General features: G+C 36.7%; 1 protein-coding gene across 6 annotated transcripts in view; it reads left to right on the forward strand.

Moving 5' to 3' along the window:
* The first annotated feature begins 2,583 nt into the window (after nucleotides 1-2,583).
* Nucleotides 2,584-25,166, forward strand: part of VTI1A (vesicle transport through interaction with t-SNAREs 1A) — a 275,374-nt gene continuing 252,791 nt past the window's right edge. For all 6 annotated transcript variants that reach the window (XM_085319139.1, XM_085319142.1, XM_085319140.1 and 3 more), the window contains exons 1-3: nucleotides 2,584-2,887; nucleotides 8,675-8,733; nucleotides 13,482-13,592. In XM_085319139.1, coding sequence (XP_085175265.1) covers nucleotides 8,689-8,733; nucleotides 13,482-13,592 — 156 coding nt within the window. In that variant the 5' untranslated portion in view covers nucleotides 2,584-2,887; nucleotides 8,675-8,688. The remainder of the gene's footprint in view (nucleotides 2,888-8,674; nucleotides 8,734-13,481; nucleotides 13,593-25,166) is intronic.

Consider the following 25,166-nt stretch of genomic DNA (forward strand, 5'->3'; position numbering starts at 1 on the left):
CGGCGCCGCTTTCCCCCTTCCCTGGCTCGCTGCGCCGCGGAGCGGGTCTCGCACAGGGTCCCCTGCGGGCCCGCCCCGCTTGCCGGGCTCGGCGGAGCCTCCGGCTTCCTCGCAGCGAGCGCTTGGGGCATTGCTTGTCTTTCGTAGTGCTCTCTCGCTGTGGGCCCTCACCAGACTGTTCTTTGCTTTTGCTCTTACACAGCAAAGTCGGGTTCTGCCTTTTATCCCTACCCCATGCGCTGGCACACGCGTTTATGCAGCAAGCTGGTTCATGAAACGTATTAAAAGCAACTCGAGACAATATTATTTGCTGGCCGGTTCCAACGATGACTCCCCTTGCGCCCCGGTTCTGCCTTGCTGCGTGGCGGMACAAGGTTTTGCTAGCCCAACTGGAGGGCCGAGCAGCACAGGGGTGCATCTCAGTGGATGTTCCCTGAACAAGCATTGCTATCAAACGTACTTTGTTATGATCTTGCCACAACGTAAGTAGTGCTAATTTAACTTTCTTCATTCTTTACTGTTTGTGGCGTAAAGAGAATTTGTGCGTGATTTCACCCAAATCATTATTTTTGTTGTCTACAATTAAGACAATTGATTTGGATAATTGACAGTGATGACTCATATGTAGGAAGAGATATAAAGAAATCAGCATTCATTTACTTTAATGTGTTTGTCAGTAGCCTGCAGCATTCTTGGACTGATTCATAACCTGTCTCTGCAGCAGGGACAGCAATGTCTACTTGACTGTTAAGGCAGACAGCTGAGGGTGGTAATCTCGTCAACCAGTCTAGCAGAAATTTCCAGTTCGTATGAATCAGTGCTCAAATGTGAGGCTCCCAATATGGGCCAGAGGGAAGTTGAGAATAGCCAGATTTCTCATCCGTTCCTCTAATAACTCAGCTTAATGCCTCTTCTGTGGTCAAGCCATTAAGTATTTCTGTCTGTGCTTTCTAAACACATTTCCCAAAGCTTTGGGATACCTCAACTATGAGTATTTYTGAAGAGAAAATAAAAAAAATACACATTAACAATACACTTGTCTATGTGACCAAAGCAAAAACCAACCAACAAACCAACCAACCAAAAAACCTTAAACCATATGTCTGGGACCAAGGAATAACTTATTACTTCTAGAGTGGGGAAATGCATCACGAGAAGTAGTAGTAACTCTAAATAGGCTTTGAGGTAGGCGGTCAGCATGAAGGAGCCTCACCTAAAACATCAGATCCCAGGGCAACACTAATTCAGAGGTCCAAAATACATCTGAAATGAGTAAATAGGGGAATTTCGAGTAAAAAGGTACTCGGTTCTGGAATATTATGTATAGTTCTGATGTTAATTAAGTTGTAAAGTCCATTGATAAAGCAAAGTTCAGCGACCAATTACAAGAATGATTAAAGGGCAGGAAGCCATGCCTTCTGATAGGCTTAACAAAGCTATTTTGCTGTTAGGCTTAACAAAAGAAGGCATTAAGGGATAATTCAATGTAGATACTTAGGCAGGCAGAAGCTTTTTCTGTCTTGTAATATTTCCATTGCCCAGAGAGGTTGTAGAAAATTTCTCCATCCTTGGAGAAATTTAAAAGCCATCTGGACAAGGTCCTGGGCAACATGCTGTAGGTGACCCTGCTTGAGCAGAGGGTTTCGCCTAGAAKATCTAGCTCCAGAGGTTCCTTCTAACCACAAACATTCTGTGATTCTCTGTAATGGAGACTTATGTCTCTAGGCAGGAGAGATCCAATGCATTTCAGTRATTGGAATTTAGAGCTGTTGTAATTCAGACTACAGAGGCACAATAGTTAACCTTGACATAGCTACTAGAGCAATAYAATGAGGGGATGCCCTAAATCTGCCATTTCAGGGGTTGCTCGCTCTTCAATAGTGAATATAAGGACCTCTTGTAAGAACAGGAAGACATAATATGAATGCAGTTGTGCCTCATATTCTAAAAATATGTAATGCTACACAGCAAGTTCACTGAAAAAATGAGATTTAATATGCTAATTGTATGCAGTTTGTAAGCTGTCAGTGTGTGTTCTTCAGTAGTAAAAATACTCTGCTTAACAGTAGTGTATTTCCATAACCCTCTCCTTAAAATCAGTCTCATTTTTCACTTAGRGAGTCTTCCAAGCTTAGATAAGAGATGAATAAAGAGTATTGTGTTATGCAGTGACATAATGTACAAGTACCAGGCTTTGAAATCGTGATTCTGTTCTGTGGCCACTAGAAGAGGCTTCCTCTGGAGGAAGAAGAATGCATTTTCCCTGTGAAATCAATAGTATGGCATTGGGGTAAATGGCTTCAAGTTAYGACAACAGCTACATTTCTGAGGTTCCATGTCAAGGTTTGAGGCTGGTGGTTTGGGATTTGGACTGGCTTGTGTTAATGCTACTKGTTGCACTGTATACTTATGAATGGAAAAAATGTTTCAATTTTCAGAGCTGTTCTCTTACTTTAAACCAAAAAGCAGTCCTAGCTAATAGAGGCATTTTACTGCTTGGTGGGGGAGGGGAAAAAACTGAATATGGTGAACACATTAAACAGAAATATTTTAAACACCCATTTTTCCCTTGTTTTTTAATAGGAATATTTGCAAGATCTTTGCTTCTTCATCACCAGAAGTTCCAGTTAGTTCTTGTGGAGATGGCTGGGAGTTCCTCAAAAAGAGGATATGATTCAAAGTGGGAGGGGGACATGAGGAGACATGCACATGTGGTGGCATTTTTCAGCAGCAGTGATTTCAGAGAGATTGCTGATGGCCTTCTTCCCCCACCCTGGAAGAAGCAGGATGAAAGGTGTAAGGACTTGTGCTACTTCTGCATAAGACAAAGTGTCTCCTGAAGTCTAGTGACTGATTTATTTCCTCTGCTACCCAAGATGGACCTGCTGTAAGCTTCACRTTCAGTTGAATTGGAGAAGTACTGGCTAATTGTTTTTTCCAGCATTCCTATGTTTGGTATTGTCAGGACTTGGCACTATCATGTGTTCTAGGAGGATGGTGGCTCAACAAACAGTCCTATTGTCACAATAAATAAATAGTTCAGCAAGAAACACCACAAAGGCACTCTGATGCTACAGAAACAATAAGCAGTAGGGGCAATAGATCATTTTGGGAGGAAATATCTTCTGTAAAGGAAGATGTCATCTGGAGATTTAAAGAAAGTGTTCTAAATTGAGAAATGGCTTTTAAATATATACTCTGTGCTGCTGCTGCTGCAGGTCTCTGGAAAGTGAAGATCACTGGCTGTGTGTTTTTTATTAATGTTCCTTGGTGTTGTAGAGAAGTATCTTCATCTTGTGATATGGCCAAAAAATATATAAAATTGGATTGCTTGAGCTGAAAGAGAATGTTCCCAGCACAGATGAGGATGTTTAGCCTTTTCCCAGTACTGCAGCCTCTGGACACTGAGGTTTTTAGATTACAGCACTGTCTTTCTTCTGATGCTTGATACTTGCATCTTCTGTTGGGCCATCAAAGCACTCTATTGCACTGTATCCAACAGATTTAGCTGAGGAAAATTTTCCATTGTACTTCTGTACAGGAGTTTACTGTTTACATTTTACAGCTGACTATTGTGATATGCCCCTGCTACCCAATTTTAAAACCCCAGCTCTTACTCAAAAATCAAGTTGTCTGGGCTTTTCCTTATATATATACATACACACGTGTGTGTGTGTGTGTACATATATATGTACATGTGTATATATATATATGCATAGGTGTGTATATATATATGTGTGTGTGTATTTATATATATGTATATAAACTGTGCTGTGGCTAAAGAGGGAAAAAAAAACCCACACATTGTTCCATCTGTCTTTGCTGTTGAACAGTAACTTCTCACAAAGTGGTGTTAGGTGAACATGGAAATTATCCCATCTAGTGCAGCAAAATTTGCCAGTGGCCTATGTATTGAAGCCCTCTGTCACTCAGTCTCTTTCTTAGCACACACTAATAAAAAGAAGTAATTCCATGAGCAGTGAGACTAATTGATCTTGGTCCATTTTTTTGTTTGTTTGTTTCTTGGTTGGTCGTGAGCTCAGACCAGTGCTGTGTTATCTTCCTACAGTTGTAGGCAGACAGTTGCCTTTCTGTAACTCCACTGTATTTTGGGGAGTTAAAACAATGATGAATGCAAGGGCAAAGCTGAAAGAACTGAGGAAAATGTAGTAAAAGCTTGTTCCACTTAAKCAAGTGAAGCCCTGAATGCAAACAGGGAATGAGTTTCTTTGTAATCCTCACTCAGAAGAAAAATTTGCTTTTCTTCCCTRTCTTTAGGTTTATCGCTATTCTGTCAATTTGACTAGTTAATATTGTGTTGGCTAAATGTAATATTTTCTTCATGATATGCAGAAGAAAATGTCATGAATAATATGTCTGGCAGTGTGGAGAGAGAAATCCTTTTCTAAATTTAGATATTTTTTTTTTAAATTCAAAACGTATAACTGTTTACTGTTTAGAGAAAGCTAGTTATAAAAAACTTTTCAGTCATGGTAGAAGTATTTCTAAAAAATGATCAGGTAGACAAATTAAAAACCACTGAGTAAGATGCAGTGGATGAAATTACTTTATAATATGGTGATCTTTAATTGAATCATAACTTACTTCTCCTGATCTACTAGATTAGTGACAAGCTTCACTCAGACTAACCCCCTCTTCCCTCATCTGCGGACTCTGAGCACAGGACAACTCCTGTGCCATCCTGATGCCTGAGGGGGTTCTGAGAGAGACAGAGAAATGGTTGTTCCTGTAGCATAACCCTGGCAGAAAGGCAAGGGTATCTTGCTGATGCTGAACAATTTRAAAACTGTTCTGGCAAGTGCTTTCTTGGGTCTGGCTGACAACATTGCAGCATTTTATACTTCTGTTGCTGCTMTCAACAGCATGCCTAGATACATTGGCAGCCCTGCAGGCAAGTGGCTCTAGACAGTGTATTTCCATCAGGGATTATATGGAGATGGCTGGAGGGAGCAAAGAAAGGGAAAACATATGAGTACTTTTCATGATGCTTTTGTAAGCTTGCTTTACTCACTAAAGTGACCCTGCTCAATTGCGCTGCTGTTTGTTGCCTTGGGGATTGTAGGGTGTTGCATCCCTGAGAAGGTAAACAGTTGCACCTAACTGCTTTCCTGGAAATCCATGAAGACCTTAGCCACAGTTTGGCACCACATCTTGGGGACATGTGCCAACCCACACATTCATTTGGAGGAAGAGCATAGCCATTGCTTTCAGAAGGCCTCACTCCCTGCAGTTGGGTCTGGTCAGCAGCTGGGTGATTATGTGTTTATAAGACTGTGATGATATTAAAATTTTACTCTGAAGTAAGGGTAAAGTTTGATACTAAACTACTGACRATAATTTGCATGTCTCCTTAATTATATGGGAACAGTTTTAATAGGACYTCCTTGTGCACTACTGGGTTTTTCCTACTAAGGTCCATAATTTGTTAATGTATCTGTGGGTATGCATGGTCTTATTAATTAAACATCACAGCTGGTTTGTATCTGTATTTTACGATGATGAAGGAAGGCCCAGCGTGACAAGGTCTTTAAAGACTTTGGTTCTTTTACCAGGCCTTTCTCAGAAACACCATACACAATAGTGTAACTGCAAAAGATTGAAATTATTCTAGGAAACTTGATTTATATTTGTGGCAAAACAGGAGACAGGTGTTGTTTCAATAGCCACAAAACAGATGCAGATGACTGGATTATGCGTTTGTAAGACTGAAGAAAGTAGGTGGATCTTGTTATAGGTCTGAAGTTCAAGGCCTGATCAATATTGTATTATAGATTCCTGTTCAAACAGTGAAGACAGTCAGAGGCTTAATACGGGAAACACTGATAGCAGTCCAGCTGGCATTTTTTTCTTTCCTGAAACAAATAGCTTGAGTGACTAGTTTAAAGAACTATTGTGGAACAAATAATTTTGCAGGTGTAAAATGCAGTGATGAACTTTAATAGGCTATAAAGAGTTCAACACTACGGTAACTTAGTACTCAGCAAAGTGCTAGGTAGCTCTTGTGATCACAAATGCACATAGAGTTTGAACAGCATGAAATAGCTTTTTTTTAAAAAACTTCGTATCTCTAAATTTCAGGTTTCTTTGACTTAATGTGTATAAAAATTGTAATTCAGTAAAACTTGGGAGAATATTAGAAATTACTATAGTACATTTATTTTCTGCTGCTATATTCTGGATCTTATTTCAATTGAAATAAAATGGCATTGTGTATTTCATCTCTTACATTGTTTTTCCTTTGGTGTATCATCAACTTGCCCACCTGCAGATGAAGGGAGAAACAAAGCTGTTTTGGATTGCTGGGTAGGGGAATTAAAATGGCAGATGACTTTTTTTTTTTTTTTTTTTTTTTTTTGGTGGAGGGAAAAAAAAAAAAGTTTGTTTTTTTTTTTTTTTTTTTTTTTTTTTTTGGCCAGGAGTGGGGAGGGTTAGTTAATCTTATTTTAATCATTAGATTTTTCTGTCTTGAATGCCATCCTGGGTACCTAGTGGGGAACAGAAGAAAGCAAAGTTAGTGGAAAACTAGAAGTGCTATATGCATGGAAGAAGAGCAAATCCAGCTTCTACTGTAGTAGCATCCCCTAGATGTGGCAGTATGCATTCAGGATTTGCAAGAAAGGTGGTCATTTCCATGGCTTTGCCTCTGTATAAAGGATTACTTGATCAAATTCTGGGCCTCTTTCAAAGATATGAAACCCTTTCTGGGTTCTGGGGTGAGCACATTTGTGGGAAGATTCTAGTGGTTCATCCCCACTTGTGTCATTGACAGTTCCTGTTACTCAGGATATTTCAGTCTTCCAGTATTTTATTCTAGCTGTTTTTGACAGATACAGTCATTCAGTTATTACTGCTGTCACCCAGAAACACTGATTTGTACATGTAGAGAATATGGTGGAGTCAAGGCCTGAGGCTGTCTTGGTGCTAGGTGAGCCTCATCAGCACTGGAGCACTGGCTTATCCAGTCTAACCCCTGAGGAGTCTCTGCTGACTCTTGTTGGCTGTAGTGCATGCTTGAGAGCTTGGGTTTCTCTGAGAGGAATTTTTTTCTTGAGGTTTACATGAATTGTCACAAATTCTGCAACGCTATGGCGACTTCTTGAATAATAATCCAGTGTAGACTTGTTCTTGTAAATCTGCTGTGTGCAGCATGGTGTATCCTCAGAGAATGTTCTTTCTAGTCCTTGTGTTACTGGTCATTTGCAAAGATCTCTGTGTTCTGCTAGAGGTGGAAAGATGATCCTGAACCTGATCCTCTCTGCACGCAGAGCTCCAATGTATGTAACTGAAGAAGGACAGGTCATGATGTTAGCATGTCCTTAAATGAGTGTCAGGTCAAGAGAGAATACCAATGGAGAAGGTAGGTGCCTAGGCCTGACCAAATGCAATGCAGGGTAGTGTAGAATAGCAGGAGGAGGATTCAGCTGAACTGCAGCCTGCTTGTAGTGGAGATACTTTACCAAAAACTCTGTAGCAGTATAATCCTTCTGAAGTAGTTTTGCTGCTTTTTAGGAAGGTTGGTTCTAGGACATATTTCACCTTAGGAGGCAGGAGTTTCTAACTTTGGTCGCTATCTTGGCACCCTCCAATTTCTGCCTAAGGCACTCTGTTTGCTTAAAACTAAAGCACTTCAGCCCATGAAAGACTATACAGAAAGGGATCCTTGAGTAAAATTCGGTGGTTTGTGGTGTGCTGAGGATCAGACAAGATCATCAGGTAGTCCCTTTTTTTTCTTTAAACACTGAATACAAAGATACAAAGAGATCATATAGAAGAGAAACAAAGAAATTCAGACTAAAAAAATCCTACAGCTTAAAGAAAAACAGTAGAATCTTTCGTGTCACTGTAGACTTGTCCCTTGTCATCTCTAGGGAGTAATGACTGGAAATACTCTAAAGCAACGCATTATTTATCTACTTCATTAGGTGAACCAGTAGTGTGATCAAAGATCTGTACTGGTGATTTAAAATGAGCATAAAGGTTAGTATCTTAGAGTTTTGTTGTTAACTTMATTGATGCTATGGGTAGATTTTCAATGACAGGGATGGCTTTTGGACCTTGCAAGAGGCACCTTTTAATACTAGTTTACATTTTTACCACTATTAGGAGCGGTTAGGGTTTTTTTTGTTGTTGTTTTGTTTTTGTTAGTTCCTATGGCATTTCACTGTTTTTTTCTTGAAGCAAGAGGCCTAGGGGCAAAGACCTAGCATARCGGAGGGGAATAGAGACCTTGCTTTTCTTCAGTCTGGATTCATTCCAAGTAGGATGTTTGGTTTTATGCAAATAAATGTAATAAATCTTWGATTTTTAAACCATGAGTATTTTTTCCATTTGTCATAAGCTATGTTATTGTACACACCCAGCCTGTTCCCACTGAGGCCGAACTTTTATTTTGAGAAGCTGTAACTCTTTAACTCTTTTCCTAATCAGCAAACTCCTGCATAACAAAGCAGACAATTTCAAGCATCCTGCAATCTCCTTTTTTTTTTTTTTTTTTTTTGATTCCTAATATGGGTATCGTAATGCATACTGGAGTCACACAGAATAAATCCCTTGAATCAGCTTTACTAATACATATAAGCTTATTTTGCAATGATATATTTTTCTTTCATGGAAAGAACACAATTACACTGATATCTTCATAATTCTGTTTCAGATGAGAAGAAGCAGATGGTTGCAAATGTTGAGAAACAGCTGGAAGAAGCAAGGGAACTGGTATGTCTTGGCTTTTCGTATGTTAACTGCTAATTCCTGGGAAAAATAATAGTATCGTTAATGGTAACATTTAGCATACATGATGGCCTAGAAATACTGTGTTCATATTTCAGAATATGAAATATACAAGATTAAAATATTTGATGTATTCTCCTTGGGTAAAGTGATTTAAGGTTGGTATTACTATTGCAAGCCATTGCAAGCAGCTACAGGCTTTGAGTTGCAGATTGAGTTTTTTGCTCTAGGATTTGCATTCAGTATGTACCACACCTAGAGTGTTGTTTCTCATAAGATCCACTATGTGCTTGATGTAATCTCTGTGATAGTCTTGTAGGGTAATAGAGCGTTTTTTTTCTCTTTTAGTGAATGAGCAAACTGAGGCGTAAAGATATCTAGCCATTTCAGGTCAAGGGGGCGATGGTGGTGTGGGATATTAATCTGAGAAAAATATATATGTTAAACAAGTATTAGTTATTGGTCTGCAGTGGCAGAAGAAAGCAATATACGTTAAGCATTTGTGACTTTTTCTATTTTATTCCCATTAAAAAGTGTCATGTACTTCATTTGGAATACAAAGTAAAGTTTTATAGATAAGGAGTGACTGAGCAAGAGTGTTTAGTCACAGTAAAAACTGAGTTTTTTCCATATAGCCAGTAGTTCTTTATCTGAAGTTCCTTTTGTCTATTGCCTACAAAGGAGTTTGGTTTATATAGTGTCAGAAATGTTATCTAAACATTAGGAGAAGAAAATGAAATTAGTACTCCTAGTCTGGAAGCTTTTAAAGTTTTTAAAAGTGAGCAACTTTAGTATTAACTAAACAATAATATTGAAACTTTTTAAAAGTTGGTAACATAGGAAGAAAAAGGCCTCTGGTATGTTTGTGGATTCATTCAGCACTTTTGTTTTAAGAATTCAATTCAATTCAATTTAGACTTACAAGTAAAGTACTGGAGAGCTGGATCTCAGGATGACTCCACTGCAGGCTGCCTCAGTGACCTTGGCAAGGTGTCTAACTGCTCCCACTCAGTATTCTCATTGAAACGTGTGATAAAATTACTGTTCCACCTCATAAGGATGTTCTGAAGATATATTAAAGCTTTGAGGCACCTCCATKTTCAAAGAGATGAAGGAAAATAAAAATAAAGAAAGGCTTTTTTCCCCCCTCCTTTTATGGCTACTTGACAGAAAAAAAAAAGGATAGGGCAGTACAGAGAAATTACAGCATGAGTGTTCTGGTGAAAAATCATTCAGATTTGGTATTCTGTTCCAAGTAAGACTGGAAGGAGCAGAAATTGAGTTAATGGCTTGTTACTTCCCTTTTTATGTCAGAAAAAGATAATCTAAATTTGTATTTATTATAAGATTAAAAAGTAAAACCTGTTTCAGCATTTTCCTTCTAATGATGAATTTAATTTAATGTACTGACTTTTCTTCATGCTTTTGTTTTAGGTCTTGTTGCTAACACTACTAGACAGGTTCTTCATGCAATTATTGGCTTTAAGAAATTATCTTACATGTTAAAGATTAATRTCAAGACTTGAGTTTAAAATCAATTTGAACAAACCAGCTAATAACAGATCTGATTAAAAAGATCCCTTCTTTAAACTAAGGCTGCAGCAGAAAACCAGAGCAAACCTAATTCCTTACGTTTCAGGTATTGACTTGCTTCGTGAAGTGCTATTGCTGGGATTAACTGATTTTGTTTTATTTCTACTTGGTTAGGAAATAACCATCTCACGTATTATAAGTATTATTGAAGCGATATTGACTACTGATATTTACATTGACTAACCATTGATTTTTTTTATTTATTTATTTTTTTCTTTTTAATATTGTCTCCTTTGGTTAAAATCACTACTGTAATTGAATTAATATATGCAGAGCTGACGCCAAAACCTTTCCAGACTCTTAGGCTGCCTTTTCAAGCCATTGATGTTAAGTAAGAGATCTCTGGAGAAAAATCCTGTCATTCTTGCATCCCATGCAGCAGTATTTGAGTGTATTGCTTTTCTTTTTTTAACTATGATTTTAAGGAAGATAAATGCTGTGATAAGCGTAGAGAAATTCTTTGAAGTAGAATGTACTAGAAGAGCTAGAATTAATATTTTTGAATGAAGCTTTGTTTTTAAGACAAAAATGTGGCCATGAATTACATGCGTTAGTGTTTTATGAAGTGCACATCACAAAATTTTTGTAGTAATTTAAATTTACAGCATTGMTCTCTCTTTTAGCCTAAGGACTTTAGAATCTGCGTGAGTTAGTGAGATATTTCAGAAAATACTATCAACTTTGCCCAAACGTGTTTGAGACTGCCACTAGCTGGGCGGTCAGCTGCTGCTTATCCCCTTTCTTTAGYAGTCCATCCACAGCTAAGAAATCCATGTCTTTTTGCAGAGAGAACAAAGCTTTGCTATTGTGGAGGCTGGATGCGTTTTGGTAGAAGAACGGTTTTGTCGTGGAGTAGATGCCATWGCGGAGTGGCCTATTGTTCACGAGTTTGAAGTGCAAGGATACTGGGATACCTAAGGACGGCTTCATGCATTAGTGAGGACARACTGCTGTCATTGAGAGAGGTTTTGGTTTGCATAGTGGAGGGGAGCATAGGATGATTCAAGTTGGAAGGGGCCTCAGAAGGTCTGTAGTCCAACTTTCCACTCAAAGAGTAGGAGTCCAGCTGTGAGGTCAGGCCAGGTGACTGAGGGCTTTTTCCAGTTGGGTCTTGGAAAACCTCCAGGGATGGAGACTGCACAGCCTCTCTGGGCAGCCTGTCCCATTGCTTGACTGTCTTCATTGTGAAAAAAGACTTTAGCTTTTACAGATGTTTCAAGACTGATGTGCCAAGGCTTTTCAGCTTTTTGTAGAATCTAGCTATATTCTTCTTGCTTTCTATATGAAAAAAATACAATTTTATGACCAATAATATGAGATCTGAAAGTGAAGATGCATGAAATGAGGTTGCAATTAGACTGAAATCTGCCTGCACCACTCTTTTCTGCATGATATGGGAATTTTATCAGCCTAGGCACAAAATGTACCTGTTTAATCTCATGATGACAAAAAAGTATTAAACTTTGTTCAGCCCAGGCTCTTCATCATTGCCTGTGATTTTTCAAAGTACATGATGAATGTTCTGCTTTGACCATTCAGTCTCTGGTACTGACTCTTTGGAATGAAGATTCTGAATTTCACGGACTGTAATCCGATTCCTGATATAAATTATGGATTTATATGAGAGAGAATTTCATTTTTATATAGTAGAAAAGAGTTGAGACTTCATTAAAATATTCCAACCTTGCACATATAATTCTGTGTATGTAAGAGGAATATATTCTATGTTTATGGAAACATTTGAAATCAAATRTATTTAAATAAAGTAGATAAGAAATAAGCCATTAACTTCAGCTTCATTTATAAAAACCTCTTTCGAAACTTAAGTCTGAGAGAAAGAACTGGGTAGAATTAGAATTAGTTTAGTGTATTTCAGTTCATTACTAACTATTTAATTAAACTCTGCTTTACAGTTAGTGACATTAAATACCATTTTGTATATAACCAGAATAGTTTAGGCTGAATGACTTACTTCAGTATCTGGCAATTTCATTGATTAAATTCGGATGCTTTTCTTCTGGCATGAGACTAAAATTTTACAGTGTAAGCAAGCAATTACATAGTAATAAACCGTAGCTGTCCTTTATGAAAACCTRTATCTAGTGGTGTGGGGCTCTAATTGAAATGTATCTCTGTTCCAATATTTTGTTTTGGTTTTGTTTTGTTTTATTTTGTTTTTTTTTTAATCTTTTTAAAGTAAAGTCAGAAAGATTTTAAAAAGCAAGTAAGGGATTCTTTTGCTGTGCAAAAGAGAATTCCTGAACAGACAGCACTCTAAACAGGAGGCTTCATGGCCTTCTGGGCAGATAATTAGCAGGCAGATTTGCTCTGGCTTTTAACTCCTTTTGATTTCTTGTGATTCTGTGCTATAATTGTGAGTTTAAGGCTCCTTAATGTTCTACATGATAAAAATAAATATAAGGGGTTAAAGATAGAATATATCTCCGAAGTTTTAGGTGTACAACTATACACCAGTTTTTCAACAGTCTTTTTATTACAGCCCTATAATTATGTTATTTAATATACCTGAATATAGATTCAGAGTGTAGATTTAGGCAACCAGTTCAGAAAGTGATGGTTACTTAATTCTACTAARTAAGTGTTTTTCAATGGAACGAGAATTATTTTAGTAACCTTGAGGCTGGTAATAAATACATTTTTTTAATGTGAGATAGATATCTATCCATAAAAATCTATATAATTATCTATCTCACATTAGAAATATATATAGTGTATCTTTTTCACCTAGAGATTTCCAAAAACACACACCTGAAAAAAGATAGGCTATGTCCTGAACTATGGACCTTTGCAGAAAGTTATTTGATCTCAGTTTCACTGCTTTCTTGTAAAAAAATGTATTCATCAACATTTGGAATTGAAATCTAGAAAAAATTGGTTGGATTCATTCATTCTGACTGTTAATATTACTAATTTTGTCATTCCTATATTTGATAGGATATCAATAATATATATACACACCCTAATATACCTTTGATAACATTTCTATACCACACATTAAACAGCAGTATTCTTAATAAACAAAGAATATTTTTTGGTATTTATGAACAATTTAGGTAAATTGATCCTTGCCTTGATTATCATTTTGACATATGTTCATCTTCCTTATTTTTACTTGCTAGCTTGAACAAATGGAGCTTGAAGTCCGAGAGATCCCACCTCAAAGCCGAGGAATGTACAGCAGTCGTATGAGAAGCTACAAACAAGAAATGGGAAAACTTGAAGCTGATTTTGTGAGTTTTTAACTTATAACATAAAGATGGCATCCATAGAAAATTTTCAATTCATTTTTTTATGCAGTTATACAAGCAATTGAGAGGATGTTTTTGACTAGTGTGACAGAGTTCTTCTGCATGTACCTTGTTGCATTTATGGGCAGATGAAAACTTAACTGGGTAAAAGTATCTTTTCCTTTTGTAGCAGAGTCTCGCTAATACTCAAATTGGTAGCCTTGAATCTGTTTGCCTTGGATCTGAAATTATTCTTGTGCCATCAGATGTTGTGTTTATGCCCTAGCAAAATTAGCCAGTATCTTAACTCTGCTTCTCAAGCAACATAGTGGAGTAGATCATCAGAATTAATACTTTATATATAAACATAAGTATGCCCTGAGCGCAGAATAACAGTCCATGTAAGGTAACTTAGAGTAATGCAGGCAGTAACATGAAAAGCAATACAATCTCCAGTCCATGGAATTTTTAGATGTAGTTTGTCTGATGTGCACTTCATTTCTTAGTCTCTGTGATTTCTTTTCCATTGCTCTTGGATTCTTTCTGGCTTTTGTACAAATTGGTTATAAATACTACATTTTTCAAGTAACGGATGCAAGCTAGCAAGATTCTCTTGTCTAGGGGCTTCTGCTACAACTATCAGTCCTTTCTTGTGACTAGGATTTGTGGTGAATAGATTTACATAGAAACAAAACTGTTTTCTCTAAAATCATGAAAAGGTTCAAAGGGATTGCAAAGTGTAGGAGAATGCAATGTTAATTGGCAGCAGCTCAGTTTCATCAGGGTGGGGAGAAAGAAATAACTGTTGGCAGTGTTTGCCATTCACTAGGGAGCTGTGAATTGCCTCAGATTGCTGGCAGCAGTTTATTCCTTCAAGGGAAGGGGAGTGAATGTTTATACCTGCAGCCAAGAAATCCAGCTGACTGTCACTCCTCTGTGCTTCTGCCAAGTTGAAGAGTCACACAAAAATGTATTAGCTAAAAGGTGCTTGCACTTTTGTAAAGTTTGAGTTCACCCCAAAATCCAAGCATGACATTCAGCAAAAGATCAAGAAAAAAAATGGAGTGAATGATGGAACAAAGTACTGAAAAAAACCCAACAGCTATGCTTGGAAAAGTTTCAATTCTCCAGAAAATATCATTTTATATATAATTAAGTTCCCTCTGTGTTCCAGTTTCTAGATACTAACATTTTTCTGAGTTTGTATATGCAAGCCTTTTGGCTTACTTTCCAGCCAAATAGCAACTTGCTGGAAACTTTATATAGCAAAATGATTCATTTGCAAGTTCAGAGCAGGAAGAGGAGGAGAGGGTGAAAGAAAAAAAATGTTATTTTGACTCTATAAGCTACTCTGGCAACAGAGCTACTGAAGGTAGGAAGTTGAAAATGTTTGCCAAAATGAAAGTGCTTTTGAGTGTTCTATCTGAAAATTGTCCTGAATGAGTTGTGACCTGTTGGATTGTAAGCAAAGCATAGAGAGTTTATTTAAGARCTATAACAGACCTTTAGAAAAATAGATCTAAGTTCTTTTAGAACAAATTCACTTTTACAGGTAAAGGGAAATTTTTAGCTGGGAGTGATTCTGGCAGTTTCGGGTCAGGATCAGCTTACAGATTTGCTGCTCAAAATTCTCAGCTCTCTTCCAAACTGGATACTGATGTGAGCTTGCAAAGTTGTGTGCTGATCTTTATAAATGGAATTGGAAACTCAGCTGGATTCTATTGTACTCAGCTTSGCTCTTCCTGTTTGAAGCAACATCTGCTCTGAGGAGAGGGTAATTCTCCATCAGCTTGAAGCATGTTTCATTTTAAAGAAACAATCTGTGTCAAACAAATTGCAAAAATTATATAGATCAGTATATCATGTGCGTGGATTTTGTTTGTTTTTATTTTTGTTTTTGTTTGTTTTTTAAACAAGTCATCTTTTTCAAGCTTGAAGTGAATGCAATAACTGGGACTAGTAGTTTTCTTTTACATTCATGATAATGAACATAAGTTTGTTCTTGTGGGGTCCCTGCAGAATCTTGAAAACTTGTCCTCACCCAAGCAGTTATGGGAGACAATGGTACAGCAATATGTTAGTTAGAAGAAGGAAATATGCGGTGTGTCTTTATTTGAAGGATGGATGACATTAAGGTTTAAGTTGTGGCATGTAATATCATGGTGAGTTTACTTGATTTTGGGTAATATGTATAAAAATGACAGAGCACTGGACTATCAGTTTGCTGTTATTTACTACTTACGGTGGCTTTTGGGCATCTTAATATGCCATGTTACCTCTACATACTTTCTATGCCAGAAGTATATATATTCTGAAAAATATATATTGGAGCTTAGTTGAGTTGTGCTTTGAAAAATTCCTGAAAAAAAAATAACTATAATTAACTTTCTAATCAAATAGGAACAAGTTATAAACAGATTTTTTTTTGATCTTATTGATTAGTCTTGTTATCTTGAGTCCTGCACACAATTCTTTATCAGACTGTGTAGTCCACAGAGGTGGGCCTGGAGGCAGCGATGTCTATGCCATTGCATTGCACAGTAGTAGCTGGCAACCCAGTACTTGCCTGAAATGGTTTTTGAGGAGAAAAAGCCACCTTACTTCTTCTTGGCCTCCCCTGTTGGCTAATGGGAATGRAAAAAAAACAATAGCTTAGTTTTGCCATTAAAAAAAAAATCAGATTTCACAGTGCTGTGAATGTCTGTGGTGAAAATAAAGAGAAAGTATTAAATCTCGACATAAACCAGAGGTTAAACCATGCTTTCTGATGCTTGCACTTGTGTTATGCAGTGCCATACCTGGGAAGAGGATGTTCATTTAGTGAGCAATTCATCTGATTTGTGAAATAAAAGGAGAAATGGTTATGCTACATCAGACCAAAGAGCTATGTGGCTCAATTCCAAAAACAATCGTCTAGGAAGAAATACTAGAATAGAGCAAGCAGGAAGTGTTACTTTGCAATAGTTTACTGTTCAACAAAATTATACATATTGAAAGGCTAGTTTTCAGGATTGTTTAAGATGTGTAATAAACTTTATGTATCCAAATAGAATAAAACTGTCAAAGTTTATGTTGTATTTTTTGACTGACAGAGATAAATCTTAGTTTTATTTTCTCCTTTTCAACTAATATATATCTATCTCGCATTTTTAGAGTAGAATTTCATTCCTGTTAGATCTTGAAAGCTGTAGTCTCAGRCCTTTGGTGGGTACCAGGCTTGTGCATGGCAGTGGCTTGCGGAGGCTGTGGTAATGGCTCTATCTTGTGGCCCGAAGTGGAGTTGCAGAGACCAGGTACTTCTGCTTTCTGAGTTGAGTCAGCTCCTGGAGCCATCTGCTAAGAGGCTCCTGAAATTGAAAATAAGCTTCCTATGAGCGGTTTTTCTTCTGTATCTACTGATGCATCATTCTGTGATTTAAATCTGTAAATATTTTTTTTATCAGCTACGTGACTGACTTTGGGGTAAACCATGAATGCAAAAATACCTATATTTTCTAGTAATCTTCTATATAAATGGACTATTCGGTGTTTTGGGTTTGTTTCGTCTTCTAATAAAGGGTTTTTTTTGGTCAAATATTATCTGAAAACAGCCAGTGGCCCTTTAAGCATGGGATTTGCAGAAGTGTTAAAAGACTGTTGAGATTTTATCAATGCACTTTGATCTGAACTTGTCCCAGTTGATCTTGAATTGCAACTATAACAAATATGTGGTTATCGGCTAGTATTTGTGTTCACCCCCAGACTTCTATGTACTAGCTTGTCAGGGCTTTGTAAACAAAGGCAGGCACTGTGTTGAAAATCTTACAACTGAAATGTGAGGCATCAGATGCATTCAGATACATGGAGAAATAGAAAAATCCAGTAAGACTGTATTATTCAGTAATATTCATATTACAAAAATATGTACTGCACAATCCCTACTGGAAGTGACGTGGGCATATACAACAAGAAATGTAGCCATCATAAAAGAGGAGGAAACCTAATAACTGTTCCTGTTCTGTCAGGGTAGCACAAAGGTAAATTTTACGGGTAGTTTTTGTTAGTTTCTGTTCTTGCACCTTTCCTGAGGCTAAAAGAGGACACCTTTTGTCTTTATTCTGGAGGTTAATTCAAATGTTTCTCTGCTATGAGAAATCAACATGTACCCATCTAAGCAACTTCATTATCTGCCAGGAGCATACTTGCCCTTGTGCATGCTTACTATGCGGCACTGACTGTATGTGATGAAAGGGAAGCAAGCTAATTTCTTTAGAAGGTTGATTGTGGTTGTGGATATGGGGTGCCTGTGTGTGTGTTTTTAATGAAATAAATAGTGCAGGTCTGAGCTTTGAGTGGAAGTTCYAGCCCCTGCTGTCTAGTAAGGAAGAGGGGCTGTGACCAAATCAAAAAACACGGGAACAAGTCATGCTTCTTTTCAGAAATGTTGGACCAATAGTTGTAAGCTTCTTCGGCAGTGGAACACGTTCCTCATGTTTTCCATTTTCTGTATATCCAAAAGCATACTTTTGCTGTGCGTGCTGATGGAGGGAAACATGTTTTTGTGGTGTAAAATTACTTTTATTGTATTAATGACTAATTTCATTACTGAAACTTAGTATGGATAATCATCTTATACATTAAGCTACTTAGGAAACATTTAGTCATCTGGCTTCATTATTTCTATTACGTATTATTTAATATTGCATGGTTAGTTCTTCCCCTTGATTCTTCTTATTTCACGTGTTGTGCATTTCTGCTGAAATGTTAGATAGAGAATTAAATCAATCCAAGAAGCAGTACTCTTTCCTTTTAAAGACTCAAAATGGGTACTGATTTTGGTTATTCTGACCTTGAGGAATCAACTTAAAAGCAAGAAAAGATGAGGAGAAACCACCATCGTCTAGACAAATGCATTGTACAAACTTACCTAAATTTAAACGTTTTTGGCATTCTAGCAGTAGTTGCAGTCAATAGCTAAGATACATTTTCACATTTCATACATCCTACAGGTTTCCCATTTAAGGTAATTGTTAAAATGGCAATTAGTGATCAGTTTTTAAAAATGTTTAAGGAGATCATCAGTGGAATTTCATTTGCTAAGGTTAACTCTATTGTGTGGCTCTGAGGGACCACCTGAGTCCAGAAGATAACCTGAAGAACAGATGCAATTGTACTACGTGTTCTGGCTGCTTCTCGCAAACACTGCTACRCTTATTTATGTATCAGTCACGTACCCAGACAAATATTCGTAAGCATAATGAAAGACATTTGTCAAATGACAAGTAAGCAGAAGATATATTTTTGGCCCAGGATCTTCCTTAGCTTTTCAGAGTGAGCTAAAAGTTTAGACATTAGACTGTTGCTGCTGGATTATTTCCATTTGTAAGGTAATGCATTATATCTTTATAGTTACAAATTTCTAAATTGCATGTGGAACGTATTTGTGTAGTTTTATAGTGGCATCCCAAAGACGTTACTAAAAAGAAGCAACCCACCATGAGTAGAGGCTGTGTACATGCATGCACCCTACTCAAACAGGCATGCCTGTAGTAAAAACCTGATGTAACTGACAAATTTGAAATTTTTGAAATCAGTTTAAATTTCTCTCTGTGAGCGTTACAGCTCTTGTCAATGGAAGCTTTGGAGAATTTATTTTAATGCACACAAGATTAAACTGATAAGTTTCAGGAGAAAGAATTTGAAATATCTAACAGTATTATTTTGTCAGTCTAATTTTAAGGAAATATTTTGTATACCAACATTGACCATGGGTTAGTTTTTTTTAATATCGTAGACTACAATGGTTTATGTTTCATGTCACATATTTTGTCACTATTGATTATACCTTTTTCTCTGACCAGAAATCTTTTTTTTTTTTGTTTCTTTKTTTTACAGATGAGGCTAAAATTAATCCTAGTCTAAGCGTTATCTTCTTTATTAATAAATGGCCAAATCATTCATGCTGTTTTTTTTTTTCTTTTTCCCCCAAACATTTTGGTCACTTTACATCTGTGTGTCATCTATGCACATGCATAATTGTGTATTTTCTTCTTGTTTTTTGAATACTAAAGGGTGGTGTTGGTTGAAGGACTAGAGAACTGCTCATTCACTATTTACTTACTTTAAAAATAGAGATTTTATGGAAACTATGTTGCTGTTTGAAACCAGAAATTGCAGTGAAAATATATAAGAATTAAAGAGTCTCTTCTGAATAGTTCAATAATTTTATGGTTTTCTTTTTCCGTATTTCCAACCCCTTCAAAATGTTCCTATGTACAGAATAGCCCTAGTGAGTCAGATTGAAGGACCAGCCAGCTTAGTATTTTGACAGAAACCACTAGTACCTTCATTTAAAAAAAAAAAAAAAAAAAAAAAAAAGCCAGTCCAAATATCGAGACAGATTATCCAGTCCAAATCTTCACAGATTCATTCAGTTAGTATTTAACCTGGTTTATACTTAGGACTTGTCAACTTACTGGAGGGTAATGAGATTCCCCATTTTAGCTATGCACTGTGTGTATAAGCAGTTTTAAGCCTATTGTAGATAATTTTCTCTCTCTCTCTTTTACTTATTTATTTATTTTTTTTACTGTTGCCAAAAGACAAGTAGAAAAAATATCTCTCTATTCATTTTACTTACACAGTTAAAAATTCTATAGGCCTTTCTTAGCTTGCCTTGATAAACCCTATCCCAGAATGAAGGAAGCCAGTTCTTGTTTCTGAATATATTTTTTGCGCTTTGCTGTGCTATTTTTCTGAATATAGTAGCTTTCCTGAGATAGGAGATCAGACCTCTACACTATGTTCAAACTGCACTATCCAGTGACACTATTTTTTTCTCTGTTCCTTATCTAATAACTTTTCATCTGGTATTTGCCTASTTGACTGCTGCTGAACATTAGGCTAACTTCTTTTCTGTAGAGCAGAATTCTATGTTATCTTCAATTTGTTTTTACTTGTGTCCACCCCTTGGTGGGTTTGTTTGTAGAAAGTGGAGGTGTTATTTGACTTTTTGCAGTATTGTTATTTTTAATTTCTTAGTTTCTAAATGAGARGATGATGATGCAGGAAAGAATATTCCTTTTTTCTTTTTCTYTTTTGATAACATTCAATGCCTAAACTGTGGATGTTTCTTTTTTTTCCTGTTTGTTTGTTTWTTTTTAATGGAAGATTAGAGATAATGTAACTTAAATCCCCTCTAGAAAACTTGGGCTTATTTATTTTCATTGTAAGAAAACTTGTATAATTTTGTGTGCAAGTATGGTGAGGGAAGGAACTTTGTTCCACATTAATTTTACTAGTTGTGACATGCTTTTCCTCAGAGGAAAGCATGAAAGATGAGAGTTAACATGCTTAATTTATAATTAACCTAAGGGGTTATGATCATCTTAATTGAGATTCCTTCGAGGCTAGATCAGTGAAGCACATCTTATTTCTTGGTTTTATAATTCTATAGGAATTGTTGACAAAGAATCCTTCAATGTTTGACCAGTAGGATGCATCTCGTAATGTGATTTGTGAAGAGATGATATGCTGGGCAATGACAACCAAGCAGAAAATCTTAATTGTAGATAAATTGAATTCCTTAACTAGATTTTTTTCTCTCAACTGGCTTTACCTTGATACCCCTGTAGAGTTCTGAGTAACTCTCTTCAGAGATGTTGTTATTGTTGTTTTTTGGTCCTCGAGCAAGTCAGTGACTATGGTGGTGGTGATGATGAAATGATTTTAARGAATGGTCTGTGGAGTGCTAGACTTGGCCCACTGATTACAGATRAAGGTATCACAAGAAAACATCTTGGTAAGTCTGGTAATTCTTGAATTTGACCAGAGGACTGTGAGTGAAAGGCATACTGATTCGTACCTGGGGAGCATTTGTGCCTCTTTCTCTCCTTTCTGCCTATGAACACGAGATATTTCTGTATTAGACGAAGGTAGAAAGAGGACCATGGCAGAAATCCTTCTGCAAAATATTATTTAAGACATGTCATAGGCATTTTTCATGATTGGGACTCTGGTATAGGAACGCTGGGTTTTTTTACTTGCTGTCCCCCGGCGTTTAGAGATGTCTGAATGCCAGCCTTCATCAGACTTTCCCAGGGACAGAGTGCTATCACATCTGTATTTACGTACAATTTGTTCTTAGGTTTAAACTTTCACTTCTCAGAGCTGAACCAGAGTTTTCGGGTCTTCCTTGTCAATGTCAAAAGAAGCAAYGTCCACTCGAAAGTACTTACAGGCAGCCAGCAGCTAAGGTAACTTCATACGCAGAAGGTGGATACCGCGGGTTGCGGGGCGGAGGGGGAAAGGAAGGCTTTAATGTTTTCTTCTTTCTCAGTGACCTCTTATTTTAGTGAAATGATACTCCCCCAGCCGTCATGCCGAAAGAAGCCGGCTGTCATTGTCCTGCTTTGGATAGCAGCCGGAATAAAGATTCTGCGATTGGGGCTTAGCTGTCGGTTGTGATGACGAATAAAGCAGAAGAGGGTATATCTCACCGTGCTTTCGTTGTATGGGCTCACCTGCCCTCGCAGGAGTGGAAATCTGATTTGGTTTCTAGCATGAGTTAGAAATGTAAAGGTTTCAAAAACAGAAGCAGACAAGCTGAGTAAAAACCCCATCATTTTTACATGCTTGCTTTACAGATTAGAACTACGCTCAAGTTCTTTAACGTGTTATTTCCCCCTTTTTCCAGCTAGAGCGAGGCTAATTCGTGTTTGACTGCAAAATAGGGAAAGACATGTGCTACAGATAAGGCAAAAGATGGGGAGAAGATAACGTTTTGACACTGAGAGGATTAATTATAGACCTTTTCAGATTTCTGGGTTTGTTTCTTCAGGTACTGACACTAGGTGGCACTGTTTGTTTGCTAAGCAGGCTTGGGGGGATTCCTCGTTTCTTTTTTCTTTTTTTTCTTTTTTTTCTTTTTTNTTTTTTGCTTTGGTAGTAACTGAAATTACTGTTTCATGAATAAAATATTTCTGGTGGGATTTGCATTTCTATATTGGCTGAAGATACTGTGTTGAATGTTTTATTAACCAGCCCAGTGCAACTGTCAGCCTATTAAAGAGATCCAATGGACCCTGTTTAGCTAAATAAACTAAATAAATCCAATTCGTCAAATTGTGTTCCTGGCTGTTTATTTTCCATTCTTTTGATGTACAGTTTATTTTAAGTTAAAGTCACATAGTTTTAAAAATTAATGGGAAAATAGTATTTAGTGTTTGAAACATGAGGATACTAATTGCCATGGTCAAAAATAGCTTTCTTTTATGGTGAAATTGCAGTCTGGAAAATGGTGAACATTTTATTAGTGACTGATTAACTGTCCCATGTCAAAAATTAGTTTGGTAAACAAGTGGTTAATGGCCTTTTTTGGCCTGTTTGCTGGGTTCTGTTGCTTTCATGAAATTAAACTTGAAATACAAACGTTGTTAAAAGTATCTATTTCTGCTCAATTTTGAGTGGGTGTGCTTCATCTTGATATTTTCTCAATCAGAATTTAAGGGGATTTTTTTGTATGATATTGTACGCTAAATGCTTATTGCAATTCCTAGTACATCATAGGCAAATATTAGRGCCTAAAAAATATCTTTGCATAACTGATTGTTTTTTTAAGTCTGGTCATTAAACGTTGCCAAACAATATGAATATATTCATTTGTTATATTCTACTAGTACAAATAATATTTTAGTTGCCTTATTTACTGAACACCTTTTCTATAGACTAGCAAGAAACAGACTGTAAATTAATGTTATTAGCATAGTAAAAATTCTTGTCAGTGCAAATATGTTCTAGATTTGTTAATAAGAGAAATTATGAAATAGTGATAAGTGTTTTCTCCTTTTAATTCTGATGAATTACAGAGAGCTGCTTTAGTGATGTTGTGTATTAACTTTTGTACGTTTTCCAAGAAATTGAAATGCCAGAGTACTGTGTTTTATGTAAGTTTATTTTGATACTCTGGGGTTTCCAAAAGTAGAATATTAACTTTAATGCAGAGAAATGATTAATTTTAGTTAAACTGGGTTTTTTGGCTTTTTTCTGAAGAAATCTACTAGAGTGAACTAAAAATCCTGTGTGTGAACTATCGTGTAAGTACAAATTTCATACCCTTAGAGATTGTTAAGGCAAATCATRGCATCAGTTCATTTCATCTTTTTGTTACAACTTATGGTTGAATTTTTACTCAAACTGTAAAATTTGCCTCTAGTCCTCTCCCAAACTTTAACCCTAGAAYAAAGTAGGTATTTATGGAAATGCTTCAGTGTTGAATAGAGTGCTGTTTCCTTATGTAGGCAGGCTTTTGTTTGTCCTGAATAATATTAAACCTTTAAATATTTACATTTTAGTATTTACAAGTTGTAAATACTTAAAAATGCTACTCACTTACTAAAACACAAAAAGTCAGCTTGTTTTCTCCTTGACAAAAACTTCACATCTTGTGCTGCACAATGATTCTTTTTAACACACCAGTGTCAAATATAGAAGGAACTTGATGCTTCTTTAGAACTGATAAGTGCAGGTAAGTGAAGGTGGGCTTTTATAAAAAGCCGGGCTGTTGTTTTGTTTCTGGCCTAAGGCTTGGTGAAGAACAAATATAAATCATAAAATGTGGATGGAACCATCTTAATTTTTTGTCTTCTAGAGCTTTTTGCTGTATGAGGCATATGGTGAAAGCATCAAGATCTCTGTTCTTTTTTTGGTAACTTTTCGTTTGTATTCTGCAATCATTTAGCAGTCAGTCCCAATCACAGTCCATTTCTCATTACAAGCTGCTATACAAACCACAACAAAAAGTAGTCCTTGGCCACTAAGTCTATTTAAGCTTGTTCTTCTTGCGTAATTGGAGAAGAAATGCCTCCAAAGGCTAGTCAACAGTCTTTAACCTATGCATTTGATAATTTAATGCTCATATACATTTATAAAAAATGGATCAAATAAAGCACCTTTCTTACTGCTCATCTTATTTTTATAAATTGTTCTTAGTGTGACAGTGCTGGGAAAATAAGCCTATTCCAGTGTTTTATAACTGTTAAAGAGGTTTCACTCCTGAAAGAGGTGATCAATACAAAGAAAATTAGAGTAGAAATATAAAGAGCAGGTATTAAACAAGGATATAGCTCCTGGGATCAGTAATAGATTATAGTCCTTTTCCTTACTGTAGTAAGAATTAAAACCCAGCAGAAAAGGTGATGAAAAAAGCTTTTTGCTGACTCAATATTTGGTGCCTAGTGTGGAAGAAAAAGAAATTGCTGGGCTGGGGCTGTGCTTGTTTCCCTTTGAGCAGTATTTGCTTTCACTTTCTGAATCCCCACAACTTTCGAACATGTCTCTGTTTTAATTCGGAGAAGTTAGGACTAGAATGAATAAGGGTAGTGTTTGCCAATTTACCCTCCTGGTCAGTGTGGAAACACATTAGTTCAGTTTTTGGAAAAGACTGAATTGCAATTTCTAACCTTATACTTGTTCACTGGAGACTTGAATGCAAAGTCTGGCAAGTCAAAGCAAAGACTTCTCTTGGGTTTAGTGGACCTTGGATTGGACCTTAGATGGAAAATGTCCCTRTGTTATAAGCATAGCACCTTCATTTCCACT

The sequence above is a fragment of the Rhea americana genome, unplaced genomic scaffold, assembly GCF_003343005.1.
Source record: "Rhea americana isolate MKP2758 unplaced genomic scaffold, rheAme1 scaffold_57, whole genome shotgun sequence".
NCBI classification, from domain to species: Eukaryota; Metazoa; Chordata; class Aves; order Rheiformes; family Rheidae; genus Rhea; species Rhea americana.